Source organism: Lissotriton helveticus, chromosome 1_1 (genome assembly GCF_964261635.1).
Source record: "Lissotriton helveticus chromosome 1_1, aLisHel1.1, whole genome shotgun sequence".
Classification (NCBI taxonomy): domain Eukaryota; kingdom Metazoa; phylum Chordata; class Amphibia; order Caudata; family Salamandridae; genus Lissotriton; species Lissotriton helveticus.
This window is the reverse complement of record NC_136057.1, coordinates 1469088895-1469104739: the sequence shown is the minus strand read 5'-3', so window position 1 is coordinate 1469104739 and position 15845 is coordinate 1469088895. Positions and strand designations below refer to the sequence as shown.

General features: G+C 44.4%; 1 protein-coding gene across 1 annotated transcript; it reads left to right on the top strand.

The window, feature by feature from the left end:
* Positions 1-6829: 6829 nt before the first annotated feature.
* On the top strand, positions 6830-15131 carry LOC144828170 (zinc finger CCCH domain-containing protein 10-like). The gene is made up of 2 exons (XM_078686270.1): positions 6830-7121; positions 11951-15131. Exon 2 carries the CDS (start codon positions 12007-12009, stop codon positions 13159-13161), a length of 1155 nt encoding a protein of 384 aa, XP_078542396.1. The 5' UTR covers positions 6830-7121; positions 11951-12006; the 3' UTR covers positions 13162-15131.
* The last annotated feature ends 714 nt before the right edge of the window (positions 15132-15845 follow it).

Here is a 15845-nt window from a genome sequence, read left to right as displayed (position 1 = left end):
TTTTGCTGGGAGCACGCCGACATCCAGTATCTGGGTATTCGGCTGGCACCGTCCATCACTAAAACTGTATCCCTTAACTACAAGATACTGGTGGAACAGATCGGTAAGGCCCTCAATGATTGGTCCCACCTCAAGCTATCGTGGTTCGGGAGATTGGCAGCCCTGAAGATGACTGTACTTCCCCGCATACTATATTTGTTTCAGATGCTGCCCTTGGCTCAACCGCCCGGCGCCCTCAGGAAACTACAGGGGTTCCTTAACAAATTCCTGTGGGACAATAAAAAAACGTGGCTGGCGTTGGCCATGGCGACTGCCCCGAGGGCGGCTGGAGGACTAGGTTTTACCCATCTCTCTGCCTATAATCAGGCCTCTGTCCTGAGATATATAGTGGAATGGAACAGGCCCATGTCCAGTAAACATTGGAATTTCATGGATCAAACGGTGGCGGGCTGTAACATCTGGCGAGAGCTCTGGCTGCCTCGCAAGCACAGAGCGTGGGGGCTCTATTCGTCTCCTGTGACGGCACCGACCCTCAAGGCATGGGATCAACTGGCATCCCGTAAGGGGTGGACTATGTTTCCCTGACCGATGACACCCATTGTCGATAATCCAGACTTCCCCCCGGGCCGCGCGACCCCGGTCTTCCACCGTTGGCGTGAGGAAGGCTGTAAGAGGGTGGGTTGCCTCTTCGACCTGGACGGACTCATACCGTTCTCCCTGCTGCGACAGGAGTTCTTCCAGCTGCCTGAGGCGGATGCCTTCGCTTACGCGCAGGTAGCTCACTGGGTTACCCAGCCTACCAACATGGCTGATATGTCGCGACAGTTGACCAAGTTCGAAAGATGGCTGGTCTGCAAGAAGGACGACCGGCGGCTCATATCGGAGTTATACGCTATGATTCTCAGCCACTCTAGGAAGCAGCGTACCCCAGCGCAGGTCCGATGGGAGACAGAGCTGGGGCGTCCGCTCTCAAAGAAAGAGTGGGAACATGTGTGTTACCGCGCGCAACACACGCCCTCCAATACCGCAGGAGCTGAATCAGCGTACAAAGTAGCGGCCTATTGGTATTACACACCAGCGTGCCTACGAGCCTGGGACGCCAATAAATCGGGTCTTTGCTGGAGGGGTTGTGGTCTAACAGGGACCTTGGCACACTTGTTATGGCACTGCCCAAAGCTGGGGAGGTATTGGCCCATGGTTTTAGATGAGATAGACGAGGCGTTTCAGATCACACTTCCCCGTTTACCGGAGCATACCTTGCTGGGGCTTCCGCATCCCAAGTATTTCCCACTGCGCTCGCTGAGGGGTAAGCAGATTGTATTGGCGCTCTTGGCTGCAAGGCAGGTATTGCTGGCCAACTGGGGCTCGCAGACGGTGCCTGATCCTAGAGACTGGTTCCAAAGGCTATGGATTATTTTAGCGATGGAGAGACTCTCGATGGGGATAGACGAGAAAGGCACGGAGTATGCTAAGTTGTGGGTCCCGTTCTTACGATTGCTGTCTAAAGACCTGAAAGAAGTAACTTGCCCGAAATACCTACAGATTCTACAACTTATCCCCTTAGCGCTGGCCAGAGCCGTCCCAGATGTATGACTCTTCCGGCCGAGCTGGGATACCATCAGTGATAACCCTGCGATAGGCTGACTCGGAGGCGGGTGGGCTGGAGTGGGGGGCGGGTCTGGGCCTGGGGTGTGTATGTGTATGTGCGTGTGTGTGAGTGGAGAACTGGGGAGGGTGGGAGGGGAGATGGGTGTTCCTTGCTATTCCATTTGTTCCGTTTAGAAAAGCGGTAACCACTGCATAGGCGGGGCGGTGGTCTTGACTCATATCATTTCGCGGGGCCGACCTCTGGGATGTAGGCCCAGACGCCGTGTGGAAGCTTTATGATTACGCCCTGCTGGCTAGTTGATGTAGGCAGCTGGGCTGTGTACAGTGCTTGTCCCGCATAATAAAAATTATTGATTCTAAAATTCTGAATTCCACGTACAGAGGTCTAAATTGATTCATCTAAGGAAAATAACAAGTGAGCAACATCAGGAAAGGCTGTCTGTGCCATATGAAATGTTACCCTAATTACCATTCCCTTTTATGAGCAGGGCATGCTGTACTTTGCAACGCATGCTGGTACTTGTTTGTACATTTGACTGCTATCTCCTTACTGGTAAAACACTATTTGATCATTACAAATAACAGAAGTCTCCAACCTTTTCTGTAATATAAGCTACTGCTGTTCAATGAAAATCACCCGGAGCTTCTATTTCAATAATGACCACATTAGGCAAGATTACTTTAGTGGGCATCCAATGCAAGATTACCAGCAGTGATCCCCTCAGTGCATCATGTAGGGTTGCCAGAAGAGATATTAAAAACGACTTTAGCAATTTGGAATGCCTCTACATGTATAATACATAACAACCATTGATGCAATGTCCCTGATAGAGCGCAGGCTCATCTGCTCAACATACTCACCTGGGCCCATATATCTATGTATACATTAAACAGGTAAACCTACACTCAATCAGTTGGCGTTTTTACCATTTGGATTTTATACCATTTATCTTACCAATCCAAGTCACCGATACCTAAAGTCCTAAAGGATCAAGGGAGTTAGAGAGAAAATAGGTAGCAATAATAACATTTAGCATTTCATAAATAACCACAAACTCTGGAAAGTTTTAAAATCATTATCTAAGTAAAATCTTTGAAAACTTATAAACCTGATAATTCAAATTGATTTCTTATTCTGTTTAGACTAATGTAGATTTAAAACATAACATTGCAATAACTTTGAGAGAAATTGTCGTTAAGCATTTGAACAGAGGGTGGGTAAGAGAAAAGGGAAAACAGTACAATGACAAACCCACACTTAATAGTTACCTATTTCGGTGTGATGACCAACCCTGATCATAGGCTGAGACAAAGAAATTGGATCCCAAAGTATAGATGCCAGCAGAAAAGAACAGGTGCAAGCCAGACTCCGGACAGGTTATGGACCAAATTGGATCAGGATAGGACAACCACAGGCTAAGACCAGCACCGCAGTTAAAGTTCAAAACGCCAGCATTGTAAACCGTCTCTGCAGCTAACAGTTGAACCCCGATCGGGTCATCGATCTCCTCCCCGGAATCCCGATTGGGTTATCGAATCTTCTGACAGAGTGCTGTGCCAGCAACTCTGCTCCTGATCACCTATTGAGTGCGTTGGATCAGTGACCGGTCAGCCATTCGGACAAGTCGGACAATCTAGCTAGCTAAGCCTACCCTAGTTATACTATTTTTCAGGTCAGTGTACCACCCCCAAATGTTGCAAATGTGTCAATCCCACAATTTTATTGGACAAGAACGAGGAGTAGCCATCACACCATACTTTTCTAGAAGCAACTTGTCAATCATGTATTCAAGTCGTTCCCTGCCTTAACTTATTTATTTATTTATTCCTCCCGGTAGTGAAATGTATCAATGATTGTTTTTAAACAATTTAATCAATTCAGCTTCCTCTGGCAAGGCAAGGAGTTCACTCTTCTCCGCCTTCCATGTCCGTCTTGGCCATGATTCAAGGCTACAGCTCCTGTGGGTTCAGGACATTTGTTGCACAGGCGCAGTTTCTCCAAAGATGGAGGTCAGCAAAGCATTTAGGCCCGTAATTTTTGGTAACACGAAAAAATAGAAAAGAAACAGTTTTAGAAACACAGAATAAATTAATGCACTGTATACCATTTATTTCTACTCTATTCCCATTCTTTTATTTTAACTATTGCGTTACATATTAAGCAAAAACAAACAGCTTAGCAAAGCAGCGATGGAAGCTTCTTGCACATTAGGACACATAACATCCATCTTAGTTCTATTGTGCAGAAGCAAAAGTTTTCCCACCAAGCATGTCACGTGGGCATGACTGACGCATGCGCAGTAGAAAATCCAGCGTAGCAGCGGCCATTTCATGTTAGTTAGTACATTAATATTATTATCGAGAAGGTTGAGTACGAGCAAGTCACTTTACGTGTGAAACCTTGCACCATCACCCCTGTCACCAAGGTAAAAGTAATAAGTATCCCAAACAGCTCATCCTTTTTCACTCAGATATCAGCTTTAAGGATATTTTGAAATGCAATCATTTTTCTCCAAACATTAGCTTGTTCATTCATGTTAATCCATCTTTCTGATGGCGTACTACATAAAACTGTCTCACATTATACAGTTCTATAAAACTAACGAGTGAAATAAAGAGGAAACGTAGGTAGGTGGTAGTAAAAGAAGCAAAAGGGGAAATCAAAACCAGGTAGTCTAGGTATTCCGAAACTACAGTACACAGTAGTTACACTGAAGGCTAAGAAAAGCTTTGGGCCCACTTATTTATTTGCACAAATTGAGCATGGTACAAAACACCAGCAATTGAAGACCGAACATATGTTTCACAGCAGGGTAAAGTAAATCTAAAATACTGAAGAAACTCAAATCAGAAAAATTACGAGTTATGTCATATATTTGATACAACCCACAAAGGCTACAAGTGATGGTTCAATCACAGAGGTAGATAAACTCAAGGAGCGTCAAACTATTAATCCAAATATAAATTTCAGTAAACTAGTCGCAAATGGTTTATATAAGACCTGGATGCAGCATGTGGGTTTTGGCAACTGTATATGACCCCGAGGGAAAAAAAGGCAAATTTTGAAGAAGAAAAAATATTGTGATAGTAACAGCTAGAACATGATCCAGAGTAAATAAAAGATCCTTGTGAACAGAATACGTGAAAAAAAAGACACTGAAACCAGAATTTCTGATGAGCTCATGGCTGAAAAATTCCCTTGAGGTATTTTCCCCTGGAAATCCCTCTTACGCTTTAGTTGGGAGGGCTCCTGAAAAACGTGATCCTGTGGCGGTGGGCTTTCTCAGTGTAAATATGGATTTTGCCACATAATCACAAATCTGATGCATGGTTTGCAGTTTTTAACAAAATAATATCAGCGTCCAGCACACGGGGTGCAACTTTGCACCAAGTTACTGTTGACTGCTGGACTTGGGCACTTAAAGTGGGGACGTCTGTCCAGAACTTGAAACCAGTTTTTAAAGGCTCTCTGAGTTGTTGCTTCTATCAGGAATGTTACTGTGAGTGGAGGAAATTGTTCTTGAAATTGTTGTGTTTCACAGTTCACACACATTTCGGACTCTTTCCTAAAAGTAGCAGTTATTTCACGAGTACATCTTACACTCCTTTTAAATGCTCCATATCCTCCATTACATGAAGCCCTGCCATGAAACACATAGTAAACATGAACATACAGCTCTGCATAATTTTCTGAATGAGTCAGACGCTTGCACAGCCCTGCACTGTAAACAGAGGATGGGGTAATCCACGCTCTTTGCATTTGCCACATAATCTGATGCATGAATTACAGTTTTTAACAAAATAATATCAGCTTTGTTCTAAAGTTATTATATATGTTATACTCAAGGTGCAACTCTGTACCAAGTTGCTGTTGACTGCTGGATTCAGGCACTTAAAGTGGTGACTTCTGTCCAGAACTTGAAACCAGTCTTTAAAGGCTCACTGACTTGTGGCTTCTATCACGAATGTTACGGTAAGTGGAGGGAATGGTTCTTGAAATTGTTGTGTTTTGCTGTTCACACACATTTCGGATGCTGTCCTAAAAGTAGCAGTTATTTCACAGGGCATCTCACACTACTTTTAAATGCTCCATATCCTCCATCACACGAAGCTCTGCGATTAAACACATAGTAAACATGAACATACGGCTCTGCATAATTTTCTGAATGAGGCAGACGCTTGCACAGCTGTGCACTGTAAACACGGGGTAGGGTCACCCACACGCTCAGCTCAAAGTATGGAGGCTTGTTTTGTTGTCTGTGGAGCTCCCGCCCCTTTGCAGCCCTGCACCGCCATGAAATCACTTGAGCTGTGCCACATGAGCCAACAGTGTGCCAGACCAACACCGACATGCATCAAGGAAGCCTCCAGTGGCATCCCCCCAAAGCTGGCCTTGCCACTTGCAGCCCAAGCCTGGCAAGAAAAAAAGGAGTGAAGTGAAACAAAACATATTGCCACTAAGGAAAGGATCCAAGTAGCAAGGCCAGTAACCAGGATGTTAACAAAGCAGCTACAAGGCTGGACAAATGCGCGGTTAACCAATTAAATCAATGGAAGTGGAAACGTCAGACCAAACAACCAATGAAAAAGTGGCAGGTGTGTTGAAACTCCACTGAAGGGTTACAGCATGCCTCGCTGAGCAGTGCGTGCGCACTGACTCAAGGCTCGACCTAAAAAGGACACAAAATGGAGCTGACAAGTACTTACGGGGGCTTCACGATGACTACAGCATATGACATATGATGTATATTTGTATTCATGGGAATGTAGTTTTGTTTTACTTTACTGTGATTGGCTGCTGTTAAATAAGCAGTAAGGAGACAGAAGCATAACCGAAGCCTTCGGCCCTGACACTGTGAATTTGTGGTGACACAAGCAGTTTTGAGGCTTTGTGTCACAACAAAATATTTCCATCATAGAGAGAATGGAACGGAGGAGTGAAGAATAGAGTAGAGTGACATGAAGGGAGAGGAAGACCAGACGTTTGGGTGGATTATTTGAAAAGGGAGGGACCATTTTACGACCCATTTTTTGAAAGCGAACTAATGGAAAAAACACAGGCCTCGGTTTACAATTACGAGCATCGGCATAAACTAAATGACCCACCCCGGAAATGTAGTGAGTGTTCAAGCTCGAAACGTCAAATCGCTAGCAGTGCACTGGGCGGAACTAAATTGCGTCATTAGGTTGTATGAGAGGTGATTGGTTCGTATCTGGTTTCACCGTCGTCGCAGAGGAGGTTCGCGGCGGAAGTGGCGCATTCTGCAGATGTTCCGTCTCGGCGCGGTGTTCGCTTCGGAGAAAGAAGCAACCATCGCTGGTTGATCTGAATATAGAGCGCTAGTCTGGACCGCTTGCATCCCTGAAACTACAGAAGCGCGCCCGAGACAGAGAGGGAAGTGCTTCCGGGCCTTGCAGCGAGCGAAGCGACAGCGCAGAGGCAAAAAGCCGCGGCGAGGAGCGCGGCGGCAGACAATCGCAGCATTAGGCCGCGCAGCGGGGGTATTTTGCAGGTCAGTGTCCCTTCTGCCCCTGCTGGGATGGAGGGCAGGGTTATTGTATGCATTAAAAATTGCGAGCTGTCTTAGGGCCTCGTAGAGGTAGAAATGGCTGACACGCCTTTCCCCGCTACCATCTTGGAGCGTCGAGTTCGCTCCGTGCTGGTTAATGTTAACTATGGCTAGCTTTCCCATTCCATTATGGATGCCACGATCTAGCTGGTGGTGGCCATCACTGTTAATGGACGTAACGTGGCGGCCATTTCGGGTAGGTCGCGCTGGCTTTTTCAGGCGAGCGGAGGCCATCTTGGGGCAGGACTATTCTTTATATGGGTATTGTAGAGATTTCACGCGTTTAGTCCGTCTTCTAAGGTTTAGTGGCAACAGCTCCCTAGTGTGCGCTTAAACCCTTGCTTTTTTAATAATATGAAAGCCAGATTTGTTCAGGAAGACAAAGTGTAGTGAGAGCCATGGTAGCGCGCAGTCTTGTATAGTGCTTCCATATTGTATTAAAATGTAGATGAATTATTGTTTACCCTGCTTAATGGTTCTCGCGCTTCTTAAATGACCTGGTGAGACTTTTGTGTCCACTTCTTTGTTCGTCAGGTTGGCTATATTTCTCTGGTTGGTGAAATGCTGACCTTTCTGGCCCTTTCCCTGACGCATAGCCGCTATGATTCCCGTAAGTTATTCTTGCACAGGCGAATGCTAGCTGCAGGAACACCACCATTTGCACAATTGTTCTATCGCCCTGAATTTCGCGATTTTTAGGTTTTGCATCGCGGTCTTAACCATTTAGAGCCAGTGTCGTGCATCGGTGAGATGCGATTGAGCGTCCTGAGCTTGACGAATGTGCAGTACACTGAGCGAGACCAGCAAACAAGATACCTTCCCTATCAGGGCCACTATGACTACTGTAGCTGAAATTCTCAAATGTTCCACAAGTTCGAATATACTTTAAAATAAGCGAGACAATAAAAGCTATGAGCTTGTTGCGATTCATACCCTGCCTTTTTTGTTGGGAATCTATTCACTCACCTGTGTATTTTTACTTCTGAAGTTGGTGTACCGTGCGGCTATCAGGAGGACTATATCCATTCGAGTCTTAAGGTCGTCATACGTGTTGTGCATACGTCACATTAGTTATCGATCTATTATCGTGCAGGATGAGTTTGGGGAAAAAGGGTAAATTGGATGGCACATATACTCCTGCAAGTCGGAGAGACGTTTTAGTCGACCCACCAAATCACGTTACGCATCCCTAAGCCTGCGTTTTTAGGGCTTGTAAGATAACTATTTCTGTGGCAGCGTCATTGTGATAGGGTTGGAGAAACTCTTCTGTCAAAGTTTATTAACGGCATTAAATCCCACCAAAAACGTTAGTGCTACAGGACAATTAGTTCCCATCTTTTTATCGGTGTGTCTTGGACATTCTACGGTAGCTGGCCATCAGTGGCCATTTAATTTTGGTTTCTTGCCTCACACTGCCAACTGCTTCAAATACTATCGTAATATATCAGTAGACGCAACACATCGCCGATAAGGCTGTTCGTTATTAAATATCCAGGCGCGTTTGTTTTGCCTCTGCCACGCAGGCCTTGTTCTGCCAGTTAACCATGTGCGCTTGGTTCGAATTTTTTTCCTTTCCATCGCCACATGAAGAATGCCCATTCATATTGATTTATGCTACTTGCCAGAGCATGCAAAGTCTTGGATTTTGTTTGGTAGACCAGAGTTTAAATAAGGTTGTGGAGATGTAATGTCGTTAGGATAGACGAATATGCCTCTTGTTTGCATGGCTGTTCCAGGCAGTTTACTTGTGTTCCTATTTAGTGCCCATGCCCGGAGGAGAGGGTCAATTTATGGGTTCCCTTGCGGCGAGTCTGTTTCAAATGTCCTTCTGTCTCTCATTTTTGCTTTCTTTCTCAGTCGTTGTATTTATATGTTAGCTTAAGCGACAGTTTTTTTTTTTAATTCATTGTATTATGTAAATTGGTACCTTACCCCTCCTAGATTGGTTTCTATTACTCATGGGATGTATGTCTCCGTTAACTTAGCTCTGATATCCAAGATATGACGAGGGTTAAGCGATGAAAGGGTATTGATAGAGAAACTACGTGTCAGGGTGTAGAGTTCTTTGTCACATATCAAATGATGCATCTTAATTGCTAATTTAGTCTGGTAAGTTAATGTGAGGATTCTTTAGTTCGTAGCCACAGATAACTGAACTATTTTTACATTCCTACTGGGTCAGTTTAATCAAAGCTGCTCCACAACACAAACACGTTTATTTCAGTACCATGAAATTACTTCATACTTTATTCACGCCGACAACCGATCAACATATTGAAAATTACTTGCACCAGGGGTCTAGATAAACTTCCTGGAGATCTGTTTAGACACCATCCAGAGATCTGGGGTCCCTACTTCCTAATTATTTTTAATTCAATTCTAGGAGGGATGGAGATCCCCTGTACTTGGCTGGGGGCAGAGATAGTACCAATTTTTAAGAAGGGCTCTCCTCTGCTCCTGACCAACTACAGGCCGATCAGCCTTATAGATGTACCTCAGAAACTCTTTGCCCGCCTTCTGTTGGACCATCTCCTGGACTGGGTGGAGGACAATTCGATCCTGAGTCCTCTCCAGGCGGGCTTCAGGAAAAACACGTCCACCATGGACCAGATTTTTCGCCTCGTTCTTCTCTACTGGAAAACAGTGGAGATTGAGGGGGGGGGAGTCTGTACATGGTGTTTGTGGACCTGAGGCCCGCATTTGATTTGGTACCTCGTAAGAAACTATAGGCGGTGCTCAGGGAGTTAGGTGTTCCTCCACAGCTGCTACAGGTAATAATCAGGCTCCATGATGGGAATTTTGCCCAGGTTAGGTGCGGGAGGGATGGGGCGCTGTCAGCTAGATTTCCAGTCCTCAGGGGGGTAAGACAGGGTTGTGTCCTTGCGCAGACCCTGTTTTGCCTCTTTGTTAATGGTGTAATATCCCACCTTGATAATGTCAGGGACAACGATGCCCCTAGGTTGGCACGCAGGAGGGTTCCTGCAATTATGTTTGCTGATGATACCCTCCTGCTCTCCAAATCCCCGATGGGGATCCAACGGATACTGGATGGGTTTGGGGATTTCTGCAGGACGCAGGCCTAGAGATCAACGCAGAGAACCAAATTCATGGTATTCAATCCCTCCACAACAACTAGGCCTAATCCAACCCTGGGATCCGATAGGCTGGAAAGGGTTAGAACGTTCCAGTATTTGGGGGTAACTTTACACGAAAATCTATCCTGGGGTCCACAGATAGCGAGATCCCGTTTAAAGTTATCCCAAATGACGGGGGCAATTTCGAAGGTTTCTAACTCATCAACTTTTAAACCTGTCAGGCCAGCCTTAGAGATGCCTAAAATCCAAGCCAGAGCAGCCTCATCCTATGGAGGTGAGATGTGGGGCCACAATGCTGAGTTAGCGCTAGTCAAGGTGGAAAACAACTTCCTCAGACGCTTGTTGGCTCTCCCTCAAGGTACACCTTTGTTACCCTTGAGATTAGATCTGGGGCTCCCTTCAATAGGGGATGAATTGGCTCTAAAACCATTGAGATACTGGCACAGGCTTTGGTCTACTGGTGAACTATCCCATTATAGGCAGGATCTTAAGCATGTCCTGAGCCTTAATAATTGTGGCAGAATGGGTGGCATATGTTAAACGAGTTGCATCGATTGGGACTAGTTGAGCTTTGGGATGATCCCGAAAGAGGTTGTCTAGGGGTGTCCCGCAAAATGCTTACCAAGACTTTCAAGGACAAAAGCCTAACCTCCCTCCTGTGTGCACCGAAAGTCGGCACCCTCACCGAACAATTTTTGGCCACCAAAAGTTCTTTTTATTTTGAAGATTATATGGACACTATATTTCCTATCAGCGCAAGGAAACTTTTTATCCAATGGAGGTTTGGTACACTGCCCCTTAAAGCCTTCACAATTAAATGGACAATGCTGGGCGATAAAATCTGTCCTGGGTGCAGTACGAATGAGGAGGACGAATTACATGTGCTGTTTTTTTGCCCTGCCTACAATAGACCGAGAAAGTACTGGCTAGCGCCATTGTGTAGGAATCTGGGCTTTAGAAATTATTTACAATCCTACAGAATCCTGAAGACAAGTACCCTGCACTATATTGTTTTTGCGGTAGCCAAGTATCTAATGGCCATGTGGCAGCTAAGGGGGAAAAGTACTGAAAGGATAACTTTTTAATACTTTGTAAATGAATTGTAGCTAAATGGGTCCCCAGCTTATCATACTCTTATAGGCACTGAACTCAATAGTCCTTCGCTTTCTTGCGTTGTTTTTATATTGTATGTTTCCATGTGTTTTAAATGTTTTTATTGTATCTTTTATGGTCTCAAATGGCCAAAATAAAGAATTTTTGGATTGGACTTGCACCAAAACCAATATAAACTATTTCTTAAATATCCGTACATAAATAATTGCCACACCACTGCCATTGAAAGTCTTCAGTATTATACATTTAAACCACTTAAACTGTATGATATTCATATTTGCCAGGTGTTTGAAAGGAATATTTTGGCTTCCCAAAATGCAAAAATACATTAGTCGCCCAACGGCTGCTTTGCAAGGATGTCAAACAGTAGAATCACCTGGTCATCAACAAAAGTTAAGACAGTGATTATCCTTATTAGGGGTTTGCTTATAAACGTACATATAATTGTTTAAATGTTATGTTCAACCTGACGTGCTAAGATATTCCTTCTAAATCATGTTGCCTTAAATACCTTCTGCTGCTATTTCTATGTTTTTAATAGTTGAATGGTGTTCTCTCTTGCAGCTGTTTGCAGAGCGCTTCTTTTGCCCGTGCTGCGCAGATATTAAGCGTGGGGGGAAATGGCAGACAGGGATAACAGTGCAAGCGTCAGCGAAGAAGCATCAGCAGCCAGCACTGAGGACGTCTGCAGAGATTTCCTGCGCAATGTTTGCAGGCGAGGCAAAGCCTGTCGCTTCCGCCACCCCGAGAACGCTGATATATCCGCTGGCATGAGCGCGCGCAAGACCGATTATCTATTCTGCCATGATTTTCAAAACAAGGAGTGCGTGCGCATCAATTGTAGGTTCCTTCACGGCAGCAGGGAAGACGAAGAATACTATAGAAAATGTGGCGAGCTGCCTCCTCATTTGAGCCAGAATTTTGGCGTGGGGATGGGTGTCGCCTCAACCGACCTCACCAATGCTGAGGTACCAGTGTGTATGGACTCTCTGAAGGGAAACTGCAAGCGAGGGGCCATGTGCAAGTTTCGTCATATCCAGCGAGAATATAATGAGTATGAATATCAGTATGACCCCAGAAGCATGGAGCACATGTCCATGCCCCCTGCCATTTCTACTGCTGTGCGCCGCTATGATGGTTATGATATGTACAATGGCATGTACCAAGCCGACCCCTACGAAGACCACAACTCTGTTCTAAAGAGAAGGCGAGTGGAGGGCATGCATTACCCTACATATGACTTCAGCACCACACCTGTGCGCAGTGTGGAGCACCGTATGCTAGAAGAGGAGGTGGTGACACTGCGCAGGCGTGTTGAGGAGCTAAAGAAACAGGTCTCCAATCTAGCAGCCGCTAACGAGGTTCTGCTAGAGCAAAATGCCCAATTTCGTAATCAGGCGATGAGTTCTAGTGCTGCCATCACCGAACAGGCAATGGTGCCCACTGTGTGCCCTGTCACTAATTACAATCATGGGATTGCTCAAACTCACACCACCCTCAGTAGCCATGCCATGCAGCCACGATTGGTCTCTCAGCATGACCTTATGGCTTCATCTGGGGCGCAGTCTGGTCAGGCCAATCCAGCTGGCCAGATGAACCCAGATATCACACCACTGTCAGCAGCCTTAGCTCAGACCATTGCCCAGGGCATGGCTCCACCAGTGTCTGTGGCCACTGTGGTATCAATGCCACAGCCTATGCCCCCAGGCACTTCACAAATGGCAAGCTATCCCATTGCATCGCAGAGCATGCGCATTACTGCCATGCCACACTAATTCCTAGTACTAATACATATTCCCAATTCTAATACACAGGAGGTAGTCTTTTATTTGTACAGTTCATAATCTCCACATGCTAGAACCTTTGCAAAGCAGCACGTTTTGTCCTAGGTAGGTGGGAGCATGCATAGTATTAGGCTCCAAATTAATAAAGCAGGTCACTACAGGGAAAACAGTGCAGTAGGATTCCCCACATTTGTTTTTTTCACATAGGAATGTGGTACTCTACCTTTGATGCAGTGTGAGAACTTCTGTAATTAAATTAATTGGCGCTGGACTTTATATGCTCTCAGTATGGAGGAGTGATTTCCCTTGCTTTGTGCTGGCCTGTTGTGTGCCATTTCATGTTCAGACTATAGCAGTAGCTCTTCAGACAAGTCCACGTTAAATGCATGTAATTCAAAGTCCATTTTTGTAGTGCTCTTGTACATGCGAAATACTTTCTACTGGTAAATCAATGGGAAAAAATTCTGTGAACTAAAATACACGTATTAACTAAATCTAGTATGTGTCTTGTGTGGGTTTTGGATATCGAACCAAGTCTCATTGTTTTAGTTAGGTGGCCGTGGTCTTAGGATATTGTGTGGTCACCTCAAACACTCTGCCTGTCATTACAGAGATTACTCTTGTGTTTGACTTGAGCATAGGACTGACTTTGTTTTTGTTTTTTCATCAATGTGTATGTGAATGTAGGTTTAGAAAATCAAGCCTTGTTTTGTTAACTTCCAATTTGGGGCTTGTACAAGATTCTAGCTCCTAGTTGAACCAGTGTAAAAAAAAAATGTCAACTGTGACTATCATTTTAAGATTATTTGAGACCCTTCTGTTTGGTTTCAAAAGGTATGTGCAAAAGTAGTACGCTTGATGCAATGTTGCTGCGATGTACCACCATCTTGATGTTCTTTGCTGTTGGTCTATAACCTATGTATGGCCACGGACGATAAAGATGCGAGTTCTACCAGGTGCTTTTTTTTTTTCTAAGACTCCTAAATGGCCTACTAGACTCGCACATATGATACAGTAATTATTGGCATGGCCTTCCTAAAACCAGTCCTATGATTGCTGTATGCTTCCTTTGTGCTAACTGATTTTCCCCCTCTTATAATGCTTTCCTATTTTCCTATGAGCAAGATATTCATCACTGTTTATTTAGCTGCGCAACTGGAACGGCCTGGTCACAAATCTCCTATCCCCACTTGAGAAAGAAACTTACTTGAGACAATTTCTGGTATGTTCATTATTGTTAAAACATGTTTTGCAAGGCGACTTGACCCCCATCCTTCTTGGATCTCCTTTCTTAATTGTTCAGTTGTCCAATTAGGGAGAGTTTGAAGTTTACATGGAATAGCAAGGCTCTACCCCCCCCCCCCCCCTCCTCCCATGTCTAATCCGCGACTTTGACAACTGGTTTGACTTTAATTTTGAGAGACTTTTTGTGAAGCCATGCAGTTTCTTTATACCCTTCCCTTGGCTTTGTAAGTATTTGAAGTGGACCTCACATGGCAGTCAGTGCAACCACCACTGTACTTTTTTTGTTGCTGCATTTACACTATTAAGGGGCACAAACCAAAAAGAAAATTCTTATGTTGAATAGTATGCCAAGACTCACATCAGTAGATCGTCTTGGTGGTGGTACAAGTGAGGTTTCTGAGTTGAAAGAGTTTTGCTTTTGCATGATTTGATGTCCTATGTAATACTGTAAATTCATGCCAGAGGATTAGTAACCGTTCTTGCGTACATTTTGATATTTCCTTCTGTCATGCCAGTTTCTAAACTTTTTCTTTTGTTGTAGGCTTGCCCCTCCACCGTTCGCAGCGTTTAGTATCTTCAGTTCAAGTTGCCTTTTTTCCTTGATTGTGTAACTAATTAATTTCAACGTGTAATTCTACAAAGGCTGTTTTTTTTTTAATCTAGAAGCGATGTGTTGATTTTTCTCTTCACTATTAAACATGTAACATCTGAGATGAGTTCTTGTGTCTTTATTACAATATTGTCTCATTGTTTGCTTTTCGTGGGGGGTGGGGGCTAGTATTGACAGTGCTAATTGTTGGGACTTTGTACAGCAAATCTTTCTTGCTAAGATTCAGGCAGGTGTATGGTGGGCAGTCATACTTCCCTCTCTGAGCAAATACAGTCTGGACAGCAGCAGAAATGCAAGCTTCCTCCTTGTGTGGCTGAAGTAGGTGGGATATGTAGTCTACACAGATCTCGCCAGCAGGTTCTTGAGTGTTATGGAGTGAAGTGTTTTTGTGTAAATCTTGTCGATTCTCCATTTAGTTGGTTGTGTAGTTCTTTTTCAATCACAGCCTACTTCCTGTGTTTCATTAAGTGTCCTAGAGGCGAAAGTAACATTCCATTCCTCTCTTCCACACCTCTGAGATAAAACGGCCCTATAACCATACATACTGGCATCAACAGTAATTATACATTCCTTACCCATACAAAATGTTTAGGGGTAGGTGCTTCCAGGACCTTTTTTATTTTTTTTTATTTTATTTTTTTAATTTTGTTGAAAGGTATTTTTCTTGTTTCAGACCACTCAAACCGTACATCCTTCCTGTTCAACATACTCAACGGTTCCATCTTCGTTGCAAAATTCTTAATACATTTACTATAATATTTGCACATTTCTGCAAATGAAAGTCATTTGAGCGTCAGTGTGGTTATTTGAACTGCCAGGG